General features: G+C 37.6%; 1 protein-coding gene across 1 annotated transcript; it reads left to right on the top strand.

Moving 5' to 3' along the window:
- Positions 1-675: 675 nt before the first annotated feature.
- Positions 676-15,541, top strand: LOC104420940 (protein unc-13 homolog). Its single transcript, XM_010032717.3, has 27 exons — positions 676-968; positions 1,575-1,632; positions 1,756-1,931; positions 2,009-2,073; positions 2,458-2,818; positions 3,502-3,568; positions 3,707-3,860; positions 4,005-4,172; positions 4,330-4,440; positions 4,957-5,166; positions 5,656-5,757; positions 6,450-6,680; positions 7,638-7,712; positions 8,379-8,459; positions 9,589-9,771; positions 9,861-10,016; positions 10,223-10,315; positions 10,671-10,742; positions 11,768-11,885; positions 12,176-12,357; positions 12,977-13,055; positions 13,627-13,716; positions 13,789-13,895; positions 14,131-14,208; positions 14,290-14,385; positions 14,503-14,598; positions 15,011-15,541. Exons 2-27 carry the CDS (start codon positions 1,625-1,627, stop codon positions 15,101-15,103), a joined length of 3,252 nt encoding a protein of 1,083 aa, XP_010031019.2. The 5' UTR covers positions 676-968; positions 1,575-1,624; the 3' UTR covers positions 15,104-15,541.
- The last annotated feature ends 627 nt before the right edge of the window (positions 15,542-16,168 follow it).

The raw sequence follows: 16,168 nt of genomic DNA, 5'->3' as shown, positions 1-16,168 counted from the left end.
TGTGAGTCATGGCCCATAGGTCACCTGATATCTATAAAACTTGTAATCTAGAGTCAATATACTAAAGAGAAACATTAAAAGTTTTTGATTGGATTTTGCCCTTTGGCAAACTATTGAAGATGCAATAATGCATCAGTAATTGAGAAAAGGGAAAAAAATAGGGTATTCAATGTAAAAAAGAAGAGGAAAGAGAAGACAAAAAAATCCATTACATCCAAGAGCAAAAGACAAAATAACAATTCCAAATTTAAGATAAAAACTTTATTTTTATGTAGTCCTCCCTATATAATTCAAATTCATTGTGCTAAATTGATATCATAACGAATATCAATTTGAAATGGGTATTGTCACAAGCTATTAAAATACATAACAGTAACGTGTATAAAATATCCTGTTCAATAGATAAACTAAATGGATATAATGCCGTGTAATACTTTTGAGTTGCATATACTTTTAAAACTTGTCATTGGGTGACTTAATTGAGATACAATCATTAAGGTGATATTATCAACAAATCCAATTATTTTCATTAATGATTGCACAAGCATCAATGCATCATACGGATACCATGCACGGGAATTGCAAGGCAATATTTTGGTAAAACATAAAAATTATATATAAGAAGAAAACTTCATCCCCCAAAAATAAAAGAAAGAGAAGAAAGAAAAGAAAAGAAAAGAGAAGAAAACCAGCAATGTGAGATCTGCAGTCTCTTCTCGGATTTGACTTCCCTCATCAACCTCCATGAAATTTCCTCCTCAGAGAAGCAACCCGATTCAGCGCTCTCCGATGTGAAGTGAAGCGCAGCTTCTTCTTCTTCTTCCTACGTTCGCATGCCCATCTCTCTCTGTAGCACAGAGTTCTCAGCTTCTTCACCGCAGAAAAAGTTCGCCTCGCTCTGAAGCCTCTCCCCCCGCCCACTCTCGTCTTCGCTTGGATCTTCTCTCGCGGATTCAGCCTCCGCAACGGTACGTGAACCGATCCCTTTTGCTTTCGCATCGTCCGGTCTTCAGTCCAGTGTTGGTTAGCTGCTCAATGCGAGTGGGGATGTGCCAGATTCGTGATGGGCTTTACTTGATTTCTCGCGTGGCTGCGTCGATTTCACTGCTTCTTTGCGGAACTCGGTTTCTGGGACCGGCTTTAGACTCGAGGGAGCGGGAGCTCTGTTGGGTTCTTAGCGAAGTTAGGTAGAGGAGAGTAAATGGAGTTCCTTTAGCAGTTCGGTTGCTGAGACGGCACCCGTTTGTGATGAGTTTGGGATGTTTTGTGGATCGCTAGTGCATTGAAGGGACAGGAGTGGGCTGGTTGGTCGTATCGTTCGGCAAGCACCGACTGGGCAGAATCTTTCGGGCAAAAAGGGGTTTGTTTGTTGCGTCTGGGCCGATGCCATGTTCGTCGTGATTGTTTCCTTCCTTGCTCATGTGATTACGACGTGCTTCGTTGTGGTTCTTGACAAGTCTGCCGGCATACCGTCTTTATCATTCTTGCAGAGGGATAATGATATTTAATTGGGTGTAGATGGATGTAAGATGTTAGCAGCATATTCTTGATCTGATCGTGCATTTATTTTACAGCGACGGTCAAATTCGGCGGAATTCGAATTTAAATTACTGTTGCAACTGCCATGGAAGAGTATGTATCCCTATATCTTCGCCATGTCTTTTTTTATCTGGTTCCTTTTAAGTGGATGCCAAATTTATCATTTTACCCAAAATTTGGACTTCTAAGACATTGTCGCTCGTTTGGTTGATCTAGGGAAAATGCACTGGAGCTTCTTCAACGGTATCGACGAGACAGGCGTATTCTTCTCAGCTTCATACTTTCTGGAAGCTTAATCAAGAAAGTTACAATGCCTCCTGGTGCTGTTTCATTAGATGATGTGGATCTTGACCAAGTCAGTGTCGATTATGTTCTCAATTGTGCTAAAAGAGGTGCTCAACTTTCTAGGTCATTGCAGTTCATTGTTCCCTGATAGTGTTCTTATCTGCATTGCGCTTTGTTGATGCAGGCGAAATGCTTGAACTATCCGAAGCTATCAGAGACTATCACGATCATACTGCTTTACCACATATGGTAAGCTATGGCCTGCGGTTCATTTGTCATTATGTTGCTCAACTTATTAGAAATTGCTTTTGCTGCAGTTAGTTGGGTAATTGGCAACTGCATACTGTCAAACATGTGATTTATCAATGGCATCCTGCTTTGACGTACTTTGCCATTCAATTCATGAAGCTTTATTTTGTATCCACTTCTATTCAATAATTATTTTTTGTTACAATGTACCTTTCCAAAGAGATGCCTGCTTGAGGGTGATTCTAACCCATATTCATCTTCACACCTCTCTCTCTCTCTCTCTCTCTCTCTCTCAGTATGTTTATGTGAAGCTTTATCTTGTCATCATGATTTCGTTATGCTGATCTGGTTTTGAAGCTTTATCCTTTTTTTCCCCTTTTGTAGAATAACACAGGTTCCAGTGATGAGTTCTTTCTGGTTACAAATCCTGAGTCTTCAGGTTCACCTCCGAGAAAGGTGCCTCCACCCGTTCCTGCTTTTACAGCACCGGCTATCTCTCCCTTCATGCCATCACCCATTCCTTCTGCACCATCTCCCATTCCTGATTTTGCTCCGTCACCGGTTGTATCAAGTGTATCAAGAGCAGAGTCTTTCAACTCTCCACGAGTACGAGAACTCACTGTAGATGACATTGATGACTTTGAGGACGATGAAGAGATTGAGGAAGTTGACAGTCGTAGAATGTCGCGACGGGGTATCAATGATGCAGCAGATCTTGTACCAGTGTTGCCTCCATTTGCAACGGGTAACTCAAATAGCATATGTCTCTAGTTTACTTGCCTTGAAATTTCATAATTTGTGTGGGTTTAGATAACTCTGATGAGCAAGATGCATAATTTCCATAGGAGTATCTGATAGGCTCTCAAGGCACATTTTATTGAGATTTTCTGGATGAAAGATGGGTCATGTTAGATAGAAGCATGACTGAGTTTGTTTGTCTCTTCTTCTTCTTGTCCTTGCGGATCTGCACTTTCGCGGTGTGGTTTCCTCACTGTTGGGTTGTGAGAAAGGGTTAATAGCTTGGCGGAGCTTCTTTTCAAGTGCAGAGGTATCATGTTTACAAAGTGAAAAGCTTCTTAGGAGTTTCAATTTCTGTCTATGCTCTCAAGGCTTTACATTTTTCACTATGCACATAGATGAAAATATTCCGGTTCCCTTGCAATGTTAAGTTGCATGCCCATTTTAGTTGTAAATTATGCTTCTTTGCATAGTTTGTTACCATTCTGGTGCTCTTGGAGTGATGCTTCTTTTGACTTATCCAAAATGGAAATTATTTAATGTTGCATGCATAATGGTATGCTATAATCTATTGCTTAAAATCTTAGACATTGACTGATATTATCAGGACTGGAAGGCATTATTGTACTAAATTTGCCAGAAACCAAATGCATTGAATGATATAGCTGAACTTTAATTTCTCATTGTTAGGTATCACTGATGATGATCTCCGTGAAAGTGCTTATGAAATCCTTCTGGCTTGTGCTGGGGCAGCAGGGTATATTTTAATAATCTTGTTTCTTTTGCAATAACTTTTCCTCTCATGGTAATATAGCTCAATTTCAATTGGCACATTGATTGAAGCCCACCTAAAATCATGCCTTTTTTGCCCACGTCTATAATGTTACCAAAACAGAGGCCTTATTGTTCCATCTAAAGAGAAAAAGAAGGATAAGAGGTCCAAGTTGATGAGGAAGCTTGGACGCAGTAGAAGTGAAAATTTGGTGTCCCAATCTCAAAGAGCGCCAGGATTGGTTGGTTTGTTGGAGTCCATGCGTGTACAGATGGAGGTACTTTGACAGATTCATAACTTCTCTCTCTTTTGACACATTTGTTTTTTTATTTTTTATTTTACCATCTACCTTTTTGTTGCTTTGTCATTACTTAAGAGTGAAACAAAATATCTGTTGTTAAACTCTTTACTGTGAGGGCAGATCTCTGAGGCAATGGACATCAGAACAAGACAAGGGCTGTTAAATGCACTTGCGGGAAAGGTTGGAAAGAGAATGGACACCCTGCTAATTCCACTGGAATTGCTATGCTGTATTTCCCGTACAGAATTTTCTGACAAGAAGGCATATATAAAATGGCAAAAAAGGCAGGTAAGCTCTGTCCCTTTCCCATGCCTTGCTGAAGTTCTTGCTTGGAATATATCTATGTTGGTACCATTGTTTATCCATGTGTCTGGGTATAAGTTAATCTGATGCAATAGCATTATTGTATTCAACATTTCAACATATAAGTTTTGTATCAGTGCAGTTAAACATGTTGGAAGAGGGGCTTCTTAATCATGCCGCTGTTGGATTTAGTGAATCTGGACGCAAAGCGAGTGAGCTTAGGATGCTTCTGGCGAAGATTGAAGAATCTGAGGTTCACTTTTTGTCGGTTCCACATTCACTTGCTGATACCATTGCATTCTGCCATCATCATTCATTTTCCAAAGCATATAATGGTCTTTACCTTATTTCCTTATGGAATCTCTTATGTTAACTTTCTCACTTTGCTAGTTCTAGTATTGACTTTTCAGTTCAGGGAGATTTTGTTCATGCATGTTGTGTTGCTTTCACCAACGTGCAATGGGAATTTACTTCTGAACTATTGTCATTCTCAATTGGGTCTGAATGTACTAGAGCCTCATGGGCCTAACAGCAATAGCTAATAGATTCTGATAATTCTAACTTTGATAGTTGCAATCTTCTTTTACTGCATGCTGCTAACACTCTTCCTTTTAAGAGTGTAGATGACTGTTTTGACATTATGATATTGATGAGAAGTAGTTTTCCCTAACAGCTTCTTGAGTTGCACTTTAGCAAACTAGGCTTCTTGATCCTCATTTGCAGCTTTCATGTCTCTGATATTGCCTATGTCCATTTTAATTTGTTTCAGTCTCTCGCGACTTCAGCGGGTGAAATACAGCGGACGGAATGTTTGAGGTCCCTTAAGGAGATTGCTATTCCACTTGCTGAAAGGCCTGCGCGTGGTGACTTGACTGGTGAAATTTCCCACTGGGCAGATGGGTATCATCTAAATGTCAGGCTATATGAGAAACTGCTTCTCAGTGTCTTTGACATTTTGGATGAGGGAAAGCTGACAGAAGTTAGTGCTTATTGTCCTTTTCTAAGAGATTTATATGTCCTAATGTGTGTTGTAGTGAGGTCAAACTGTTCAAAAGTTTAAGTGTTTCGGGGGCTTTGCCTTCCTTATGTTGGCTTCGAATAAAAGCCAAAAGGCAAACGTCATATGATTGTTGGGATCTCCAAATAAAATATGTATGACTCCTTCAAATATAAATATGTGACTTTAGAGATTTGTGGTGTTGAATTATACTATAACTCATAGCAAGCTAGAACTAAAAGTCAAAGCTAATGTTGCAGATATCCTAAACACACGTCATCTGATTTTAGGTTATCCGGTGAGGATTACTTCATGCTTTGGTTTCCGTTTCATAGTAGATATTAAAAAATGAATTGAACTTTTCATATTCTGAACTGAAATTTTGATTCCTCCCTTGGGAGAAGTAGCATAAGTTATAGCCTATTATCTTGTTTACTCCGCTTGTAGTTATGCACACTTACTCTTTTGCAGGAAGTTGAAGAAATACTTGAACTTTTGAAGTCCACATGGCGTGTTTTAGGAATCACAGAGACCATGCACTACACGTGCTATGCATGGATACTATTCCGTCAGGTAATGTTATGGTAGTTGGTGATGGTTATTAGGTATCTAGAATGCACTTTTGAGGATTTCTCAAATTGATGTTTTTAAAAGTGTTAACACTTTTTAGCCCTCATATAGCAGAAAATGCTGGTAAGTGCTGCCCTATATATTCTTGCCTGTTACTTTGCAGGCTTTCAGTTCCTTCCCTTTGTCATCACTGTTTTTCTTCCTTTCCTGTGCCTTTTTTTAAATAAAAAAACCTTACTTAACATGCTCCTAGAGGCCATCCTGGCAAAAGGGGCCATGAGCTGATGGATTTGAGCCAAGTCTCGCAAAAGAATTGCGACCTTCTCTGAATTGCCCATTTGCAGCCTTTTCGATAGCGCAAATATTAAGACTTTCTTGTAGATAACTTCTGCTTTCACTGCGCCTGCCATTGTTCTACTGGTAAACTGGAACTGGCATTGGTTGAGTTTGAAACCTTGCTTTTGCTGGATGCATTGGCATTGTTCCGGGAGGCTTGGGTCAATATGATCTCTGTCATAGTTTTGTGTACGTGTAAAATCATCATTTGTGAATTTATATCTGGCCTAAGTATGAATTGTCTGGTGTAGCTTGCTTTCTGGCAGCATATACTGGGCCTCATAGCATTACAATCTTGGTCAAGATATCCCACTACTCATGTAATGAAGTCTTTATTAATTTGCTGCATCTATTCACAGTATGTTATGACCAATGAACAAGGAATGCTTCAACATGCCATTCATCAGCTCAAGAAAATTCCTTTAAAGGAGCAGAGAGGTCCACAAGAGAGGTCACACTTAAGAAGCTTGCATTCCAAAGTCGATGTTGGTGATGGATTTCATGAGATGTCCTTATTACAGTCCTTCCTACTGCCTGTTCAGAGATGGGCTGATAAACGGCTAGAAGACTACCATATGCACTTTGCAGAGGTCTGATATATGTGTTGGGATCACTGTCCAATCTTGTTAGTGCTATTTTTGTTTTTTGGCTTACAAGGGAATGGTAGCTTTTTCCAATAAAAAAGCTGGTACAATGGGTATAAATGTGTTTATGACATGCATGCTGGGCCTGTGACATCATTCACCTATGTCGTTAAAGTGTAATGAATGTAATGCTAAATGAAACATTACTTTGAGCATCCTTATTCTGAAGAGTCAAACATATGTCTATCACTAAGACTGTTGAGCACATCTTGGAAGTGGAATTAGTCATGTAATGGATGTTTAGTTTCATGTGCATTGTATCCACATTGTCATAATTCACACTTAGTCACACTTCAGGAGTGTCATACCTAAATATTTTCACATAGAAGGTCTAATTGATGTGCTAGAACTGAGTACGTAGATGCAGGTTCACAGTTATAATAGTGTTGAACTGGGGCTACACTATCATGTATGAGACAGAGCAGCATCATATTTGGTTTCACTTGGGATATGGTAATAGGCCTTTGGTTTCTTGGCTGCAGTCTGAGAAACTACATGCATGTTATTGTTACCGTCAAACTTTTTTTGATACCATTATAAAGTTCACCTTTAGGAGATCTTGATGTCCAGCATGTCCACTGGTAAGTCTTTAGGGTATTTGATGAATGATCATGCCATATGATATCTTATGTTTGCTTATCCAGTCATGATGCGCATGGTGGATTTACTTGCAATTATCCTTTAATTGATCAAATTTTGCATCTGCTGTTACCAGTGAAAGATCAAAATTTTAAGCTTCTATAGGTACTGTTGTGTTATTTATGGACATCTTGGTGGTCCATCAAACTAATATACTTTGTTCTCCTCCTTGAGGCCCTAAGACTAAATTATTTCTGAGGGTCATTCTTCTCTATCTTACCTTGAAATGATATATATTTAGTGAAAATCTCATGTACCTGCCAGGGATCAGTCTTGATGGAGAATGTGGTGAAAGTTGCAATGGTTTCTCGGAGGCTTCTTTTGGAAGAACCTGAACATGTATGGATGCTGGTATTCCACACTTGATTTAGCAATAAAGTGTGTTGCATGGTGATAACAGATAAAAGCTGGGCTAATGATGTAGCTGTAAAAATGGTGTGATAAACAAACTGGGTCCTGTCATCTAAATACATGCAGTTAAGAGGATCAGTTATTTTCTGGCACTTCATCTCCTTTCAGATTCTCACAGATCCATATATATGTGGCATATCATTATATACAAGAAAAATTATTATTTCATGTATTCAGCATGATCCAGTCTTACAAGCTCCTCTATGATTTTTAGCCAATTAAGCCTCTCTCATGGCTTTGTACTTGAACTCACCATAAAGGTGCATTTACCTGATTGACAATCTTCACTTTGTGTTTCTCATGTCTGGGCCAACCTATTTAGTTATTTATTCAATCCTCCGCTGAGACAGGGCTCTCAGTTTATCCAGAATGCAGCAATGAAGTGTATTTCCATTAATGCAAACATCCATAAAAAACTGCATCTTATTGACACACCGCATTTGTGAATGTTAATTTAATCACCCAAGTCTCAATTTCATAACACATGCATGTGTTAATCTTGAACAAAGTCAATTCATACCTATATATTGTTAGCAATAAATGCGTGGCTTCATTGGGATGTAAAGTTTTGCCACAATTTTCGTGTCAACACAGGCAATCCAATCTGGGTCTGTCAGTGATAGAGATCAGATAGAGTCATACGTATCATCCTCCATCAAGAATGCCTTTGCAAGAGTAAGTTGCTCATTATTTTCTTCTTGCAATTTTCATATTTACAAAGATTTTGAATTTGCTTACAGTGGCAGCTTTCAATTCCAATTCTCTATTAATTTTGTTTGGCCACCAGCTAACCCTGATGTCTAGAGAATTATGAATTCTATATTGTTTCTGAAATTGTTTTGGAGAATTCATGTTATGATAGTGATGGGCATGAGTTTTTCCAGACTGCTTATTCTTCATCTGGACACAGATGCGGTCCGTCATTTAAAATATTATTTTGATGCTGTCTTCTTTTCATGTTTTCTTCTCAATAGCAATATAAAATAGAAGGATCTAAGCAGCTTTATAGTTATTTATCTATAATCTATAGCTTGATGATTGAGCTTGCATATGCTGGTGCGTCTAGATCATTTGGATTTAGATAGATCATCTTATAATAATTTTCTTATAGGCCATACACTTATCTATGTCCTTAGATCTGCACTTTGAGAGCGACTACATTGATGAAACCCATCTCAACATTCTTGTTCAAACTCATTAAGGCAACTAAGTCCAGAGGTCAACTGAAACTTCTACAAAGATGAACTATAGGAGTTTTTGATCCATGTAGATGTCCTTGCTTTCTCCTGAGTTCACTACTTTGAAAGTGGGATGGAATAGAAGTTTTTGAGCATAGGGAATCTATATGAAGACTATTAAGTGGGATGCTCTTCTTTTACTAGTAATGCCATTGTTATTGAACGGTTCTTGTTTTAAAAAGGTCCATGCATTACAGGGTAAGAAGAGTGTAGTAAAGGAAATTGAGTTTTTATAAATATGAGTAGCTTGTTTCTTGAATGGCTAAAAGTTATTACTTTTGTTTTTTTTGTATCACTAGGATGAAACATGATATATTAATTATGAATATTGTTTTTCTTTGTTAATATGTGACATAATAATCTGCCTTTTGTAAATATCTGGCTTAGACAACCTATGATGTTACTGATGTGGCATCTTACATGGACCTGAGTTCTGGGGATTCCACTTCTTGAATAGCTGAGCTTTCTTTTGAGGGTCCTGGAAGTGGAGACAGAAAACTCTTAAAGGGCAAATCTTCCTTTTAGTTCATGTAGGGCTATTATTTCACACTTCTTTCTCCATGCAGATATTGCTAGCGGTTGACAAATTAGAGGCAACTCATGAGCATCCTTTGGCATTGCTTGCCAATGAGTCCAAGAAACTTCTGAAAACAGATTCAAGCACCTTCATGCCCATTTTACGTCAATGGCATCCACAGGCTACTATTGTTTCGGCTTCACTTACACACAAGTTTTATGGTCAGAAGTTGGTAAGCTTATGTCCTGGTGGTTGGTTGCTCAGTTTATCGTTCAAAATTATGGTCTTCTCAGTTGATTTTAATCTTTTCAAAATCTCCAGAAACCTTTCCTTGATCATGCTGAGCATTTGACTGAGGATGTTGCATCTGTTTTTCCGGCGGCGGATAGCCTTGAGCAGTATATAAAGTCTCTTATATCATCTACATGTGGGGATGAGAATGCCGATTTCTACAACAAGAAACTCATTCCATACCAGGTGAAATAATTGACATAATGCTTCTAGGTTTCGATTGTCGTTGGGCTCTGCTTTCAGTCCTCGATGAGTATGTGTGTGAGAACTACTAGTGGGAAAAGGATATGTTCTTCTTTAGCATTGACATGTATATCTGCATGTGCATGTGTATTTGCTTGTTTTTTTCTGCTGTCTATCTGTTCTTCAATTGTGCCATTTCCTTTTTTCAGATTGAATCAATATCTGGAACATTGGTTTTGCGTTGGGTCAATTCACAGCTTGCCAGAATTCTCAGCTGGGTTGAGCGTGCTATTCAGCAAGAGGTATATGCGGCATTTCTTTTTCTAGGCTTTGTAAGTGGACTCTGATGGAGTCCTTTGATGAAGTTTTCTTGTCAAAATTATATGTAGACTGTGACACCATATGCTGGTCATATTGTACTGCGTGCTCATGAAAAGCCTGTGTTTTGGCTGCTGTCCCATTAAAAAAAATTATCAACTCAAGGTTTGCATGTGGAATTGAACTCATGAGTGTTTTTAGTACTTTCAGTCTAGCTTAATCTTTCTTTCCTTCACAACATCTATGTGGAAAGTGGAGCATAAATTGTTTGTCCCTGTGAACGATAGAATAATGCTCTGTATATTACTTATCTTCTTATTGTTTTGAACACTTTTGTAGCGGTGGGATCCAATATCACCTCAGCAGCGACATGGGAGTTCCATTGTTGAAGTATATAGGATCATTGAGGAGGTTGTTATCCACTTCTTTTCATTTGTCATAAAACTTCCTAAGTGGTGGATTGCTTAGGGTGGATATGGTTCTTGAAGTTAAGGGGACTGGTTGCTTTTAGCAAATGCATTCCATTTTGAAGAAAATGAAAACAACAAGACAAATTTATATATTCAATTTTTTTGAAAACATGTTTGGTTCACAGAGAAGAGAGAGAGAGAGTGTGAACAGAGGATCATAGTTGTAAAAGGTTCTTTGGCATTGTGGGCGTCCATGTTTCCAATTGGAAGAAGACATATAGAACATTACAAAATTATTTTCAAGAGTTAGGCCACAAAATCTAAAACCGGGATAAGTGTATTGGAAGTGCTATTGTCATGAAAGTGTAATTGAGTATTAAAACTTTCAAAAAGTGCAATTAAGTTTTAAAACTTGTCAAGAAAGTGCTGTTGAGTCCTAAAATAAAATACAATCAAATTCTAAAACTTGTCAAATTGGTCCAATTAGGTCCATTTGTTGATTACACCTTTTTCAAAGTTTTAGGACCCAATTAGAATTCCAGGACAAGTTTTAAAGTTTGATTGCACTTTTAAAAGTTTTACGACTTGATTTTACTTTCTTGACAAATTTTAGGACTTGATTACACTTCCTAAAAGTTTTAGGAGTCAATTGTATTTTTTGATAAGTTTTAGGATTCCCAGTGCACTTATCCCATCTAAAAACTATTCTTCATGGTTTCTTGGGAAAAAAGTTTTGACAACCCTTGAAAACTCACACAGAGCAAGTTTTTATCTAGATTTATAAAAGTTGAAAACAAAAACTTGGGAAATTCCTCAAGAAAACTTACTTAAGTGTTCGATATGAGAGTTGGCTAATGGATTTTTGTTTGCACTCTGAACTTTATCAGAATTCACGTTTTTATATTTTTGACTACTTTAATGAATGAGACAGATGCTTGACTGTTCTATCCTTTCAGGTCTTGCAGAAAATGCATGCGTATACTATGTTAACTGACTTATTCCATCTGTGCATATTGCTTATTGCAGACTGTTGATCAATTCTTCACTTTTACCATTCCAATGAGGTCTACGGAATTAAATAGCATGCTCCGTGGTATTGACAATGCGTTTCAAGTATATGCTAATCGAGTCACTGATAACTTGGGTATGTTTTTCCTGAATGTCCTCTGTTTCAAATGGTTTTCTCTTATTAAGAAAAAAAGCAACGTGCCTCTTATGGGTTTGCATGCTTGATTCTCTCTCTCTCTCTCTCTCTCTCTCTCTCTCTCTCATAAAAAATTAAGACTTCAAGCCTCTACGTTCTTTCTTAGATGTCAAACCAGTTTGGTTGTTTGAAATTTGTTCTCGTGCATAGTTGTTGTTTCCTTTATGTTCTGTTAGGAAAATAACATTCTTCTTGTGAAGTACTCAATGCGTTATGTTTGATATGTGCAGCTGGCAAAGAGGAGCTAATTCCACCAGAGCCAGTCCTTACACGATTCAAAAAGGAAGCTGGGATAAAGGCCTTTGTGAAGAAGGAGCTTTTCGATACTCCTAGGATTCCTGATGAGCGAAGATCAGTTGAAATTAACATTCGAACAACACCAACACTGTGTGTGCAGTTAAATACTCTATATGTGAGTGTTGCTTTCCTCTTTGCATGTGTATGGGAAGATATCCACTTTCATATTGTCCCTGGAAATTGCGAACACACTAGATGTCAACCCTCTGTTTAGTGAAAATGCATCACAGAATAATGGTGCCTGACGTTGCTTTAGAAGGAAAAAATGGTTAAGAGTTGTATAAAAAGCTAGAATGCTGAGAAAAAGAGCAGCTTTGAGTTTCTAAATCATTGAAGCACACACAGATATTAATGACGTATTTTGCTAGATCTTCCCTGCTTGTTTAATTCTTGTAGGCAGGGACACAAATAATCACTAGGAATTCAGTCTTGCATGCTCGGTGAAATGACATGGCTTGCAAACATATATTCCAGCAGAAGAAGTGAGAAGTGCTAGTGAAAAGAAATAAATAAAATCCATATCAGATATAATCGATGGCGGTTGGTCTTCATGAACTGTTGAAATTAACTTAGCAAAGTTTCTGAGCTGTGGAGAGGGAGGGAGGGAGGAAGGGAGGGAGGAAGACAGCAACAGAGCTTACACTGTGCAGGCCTTGACAGTAGTTTGGTGCCACTGCCAATTCTGGTTAAGTCATTGTTGACTAACCAATATGTATGTTTTTATTTCCTGACAGTATGCAATTAGTCAACTTAATAAGTTGGAAGATAGCATATATGAGCGATGGAGCAGGCGGCAACGTGACAACTTGAGTAGTAAGTTCTTTTTTCCCCCCTTAAAATTTTATCGAAGCAGGAAGTTCTCTTTTTTTAACAGTGACAAGACTTCGGCTATCACTTCATAAGCTTCAAATGAACCACCCTCGTCTCCCATAGAAACTATCTTGCCACTATGTCCATGAAAGTTTAAACTCAAGCTTACATGAATTGCTTTAGATTATTTTTATATCTTTGTCCATTGAAGAATGCTTATTGAGACATACCTTTAACATCCTGAACTCATCGAGAAAATTTTCACTCAACGTAGACCCTGGCTTCATCATTGGAATTGGTTCTTCATGCTTTCTTCAATGTCTCTCTTTCCTGAAGTACATTAATCTTCTCATCTCTGTGATTTCATTTATTTCAGCTGATTCTTTGGGCTTGAAAGATGTTAAGCTTCTTCTCGAACTAATGCTCTGCATACTTCCAATGTTGTGGGTTTTGCGTTCTGAGATTTAATATAGGATTGTTCCTTATGAAAATAAGTTTATTTATACAAGCATTTTGAATGGAGGTTTTACCTTAATCTTATTGTTATCTTTATTAAACCGACCATATTCTTTAGATGGAAAGTCAAAAAGCTTGATGCAAAAAGCATTTGATGGGAGCAGAAAAGATTTGAATGCATCCATTGATCGCATATGCGAGTTTACTGGTAAGAGTTGCTCATTTTCTTGCTCTTTTCCTTCTGACACCTTGCCGAAGTGTTTAATTACCTCAACTTCAGGAACCAAGATTGTCTTCTGGGATTTAAGGGAGTCATTCATCGAGAATCTGTATAAACCAAGCGTTTCTCAGTCAAGATTAGAGTCATTGGTTGAACCACTTGATGTGGTAGGTTTTTCCTGTAAACCTTTCATTTAAGTCTGTTTCATCTTCTCACAGCTGCTTAAAAAGAGAGATAATTTCCTGCACTGGAATAGGTTCTAAGATTTTGAGGCATTTGCATAGTTGACTAATGTTGATCTGAATAATATTAATCTTGTCTGATTATGTGCTCATATATGTGTGATGGTATAATTAGCCCCAGAAATGTAACAGTGAGTCTTTTTAATTTGGAATGTTGCAGGAACTGAATCAGTTGTGTCACATTATTGTTGAACCCCTCAGGGATCGTGTTGTGACCAGTCTTCTTCAAGCATCACTGGTATCACTTTACTTACATAGGGGGATAAAAACCTAAAGCTATTGTCACTCTTTTATGGTACTTATACTATTCTTCTTGCAGGATGGTTTACTTCGAGTTATTCTGAATGGAGGCCCGTTGCGAGTTTTCTACCCTGGAGATGCAAAACTATTGGAGGAGGATTTGGAAATACTGAAGGTAAGTGGATGTGGATACAAGTTAGACCTGATATATCTGCAAGAGACTTTTGATCATTGATGTTTATTGTACTTTTGGACAATGACAACTCATCATATGTGTGTGTTTACATTACAGGAGTTCTTCATCTCTGGAGGAGATGGGCTTCCACGGGGTGTAGTCGAAAATCAAGTGGCCCGAATCCGTCATGTTGTAAAGTTGCATGGTTATGAGGTTAGCTGTTTTGCTGTATAGTTTACTTCTTCTTCCATTGAAGAAAGGATCACAATCTCAAGTAATTTTGTAACTTAAGCTTTATATGTGTCCTAGCTTGGTTATCTTTTTCGGCTATGGATAATAGACAAGAAAAAGGCTTTTTGAATAAGTGGTGTCGCAACAAAACTAGATGGCCCAAGTCATCACTTTATATCAACACGAGTCCCTGAATTAAGATATTGAGCTATCACATGGATGTCTTTTTTACCTCTATGGATTCTGTTAGGAGTATAGGTTATAAATCAAGTATAGATGAAAGTTCTATCTATTGGCAACATCCATAAATTTCCCATCTTTGTATCTAGATATGCAATTTGTCCTTGGTTATTTGATTACTATAAATAGTTATTTGCTAAATCATCTCTTGCAGACGCGAGAACTGATCGAGGACTTAAAATCTGCGAGTAGCATGGAAATGCAAGGTGGCAGAAGCAAGCTTGGGGCTGATTCAACACGCTTTTGAGAATATTATGCCACAGGAGTGACTCAGAGGCATCGCAATTCCTTAAAAAGCAGTATAAATTGCCCAAATCTTCCGCCTAGGTTGGCATTTACGTAACCTAGGGATGGTCACCATCAAGCCATTTAAATAGTGTGATGGTTCTGCCCAACTGAAACTGGTATCTCCATAACATTCATTGTGCTCTACCTTTTTTCATTGCTTCTCCCTTGTAATTATGAAAATTCTTGAACAGATGCCGTTGTAATTTTTGTATTTACCTGAAATAATTTTTCTTTCGTTTTAGACAGCTCTGAATGTCATATTATTTAATCATAGTTGTGCAAATCCATGACTAATAGCTTGAAGCCAAGCGTAGGAATTTGAACAATTTGTATTTGCCCTTGTTTGCGGTGAAAAAGGGAAGCTGATGCTTGTGCATGAGATTAATCAAGGTCTGCACTTTGGCTTTTCTGGCTTTTGTGGATTCTCTCGAGCTCCCTTTGTTTTGCGAAAAGTGATTGATTTCAAAAATGTTTTCTTTGTTTTCTCTTGAAATATAGTAGTTAATGATTTTTTTAATTATTGCATAAATACTTTCATACACGATGAAAATATTTTTGTTAATTCATTTTTGTAAGTAATATATGCAATGAAAATTTTTCAAATCATTTATGTGATTGATTTCAAAAATGTTTTTCTTAAATGATCGTTTGCATCTCTTGAAATATAGTAGTTAATGATTTTTTTGCATTAAAACCTGCCACATTATTGCATAAATAAAACTTTCATATTCAACTAGATGAAAATGGGAACTTTTTGGTGTTAATTCATTTTTGTAAGTAATATATGCAATGAAATATTTTTCAAATCATTTATGCATCCTTAATTTTCTTGAGGAGTTACCTCTTAATGAACCCTTTTAGGAATCCGGCAACAATAAGAAAATCAATTACTTCGTTTAGATTGTGCGAGTCCGCATAGTATTGACCTTACCATTAGAATTAAACTTCCTAGTAATAGCATGGCCCTGCAGTAAGTATTGCTACAAGCCTTGGATGACCAACACCCCATCAGTGCTAGGTCATT

This window comes from Eucalyptus grandis, chromosome 10 (genome assembly GCF_016545825.1).
Source record: "Eucalyptus grandis isolate ANBG69807.140 chromosome 10, ASM1654582v1, whole genome shotgun sequence".
NCBI lineage: Eukaryota > Viridiplantae > Streptophyta > Magnoliopsida > Myrtales > Myrtaceae > Eucalyptus > Eucalyptus grandis.
Note: the sequence above shows the minus strand (reverse complement) of the source record. Positions and strands in the feature narration are given on the sequence as shown.

What these genes read in the sequence shown, in the direction of transcription:
- LOC104420940 (XM_010032717.3), top strand. An exon ending in ATGAGGGAAAGCTGACAGAA is followed by an intron (nt 5,167 to 5,655) that starts GTTAGTGCTTAT and finishes ACTCTTTTGCAG; the next exon opens with GAAGTTGAAGAAATACTTGA. An exon ending in AGGATTTGGAAATACTGAAG is followed by an intron (nt 14,386 to 14,502) that starts GTAAGTGGATGT and finishes TTTACATTACAG; the next exon opens with GAGTTCTTCATCTCTGGAGG.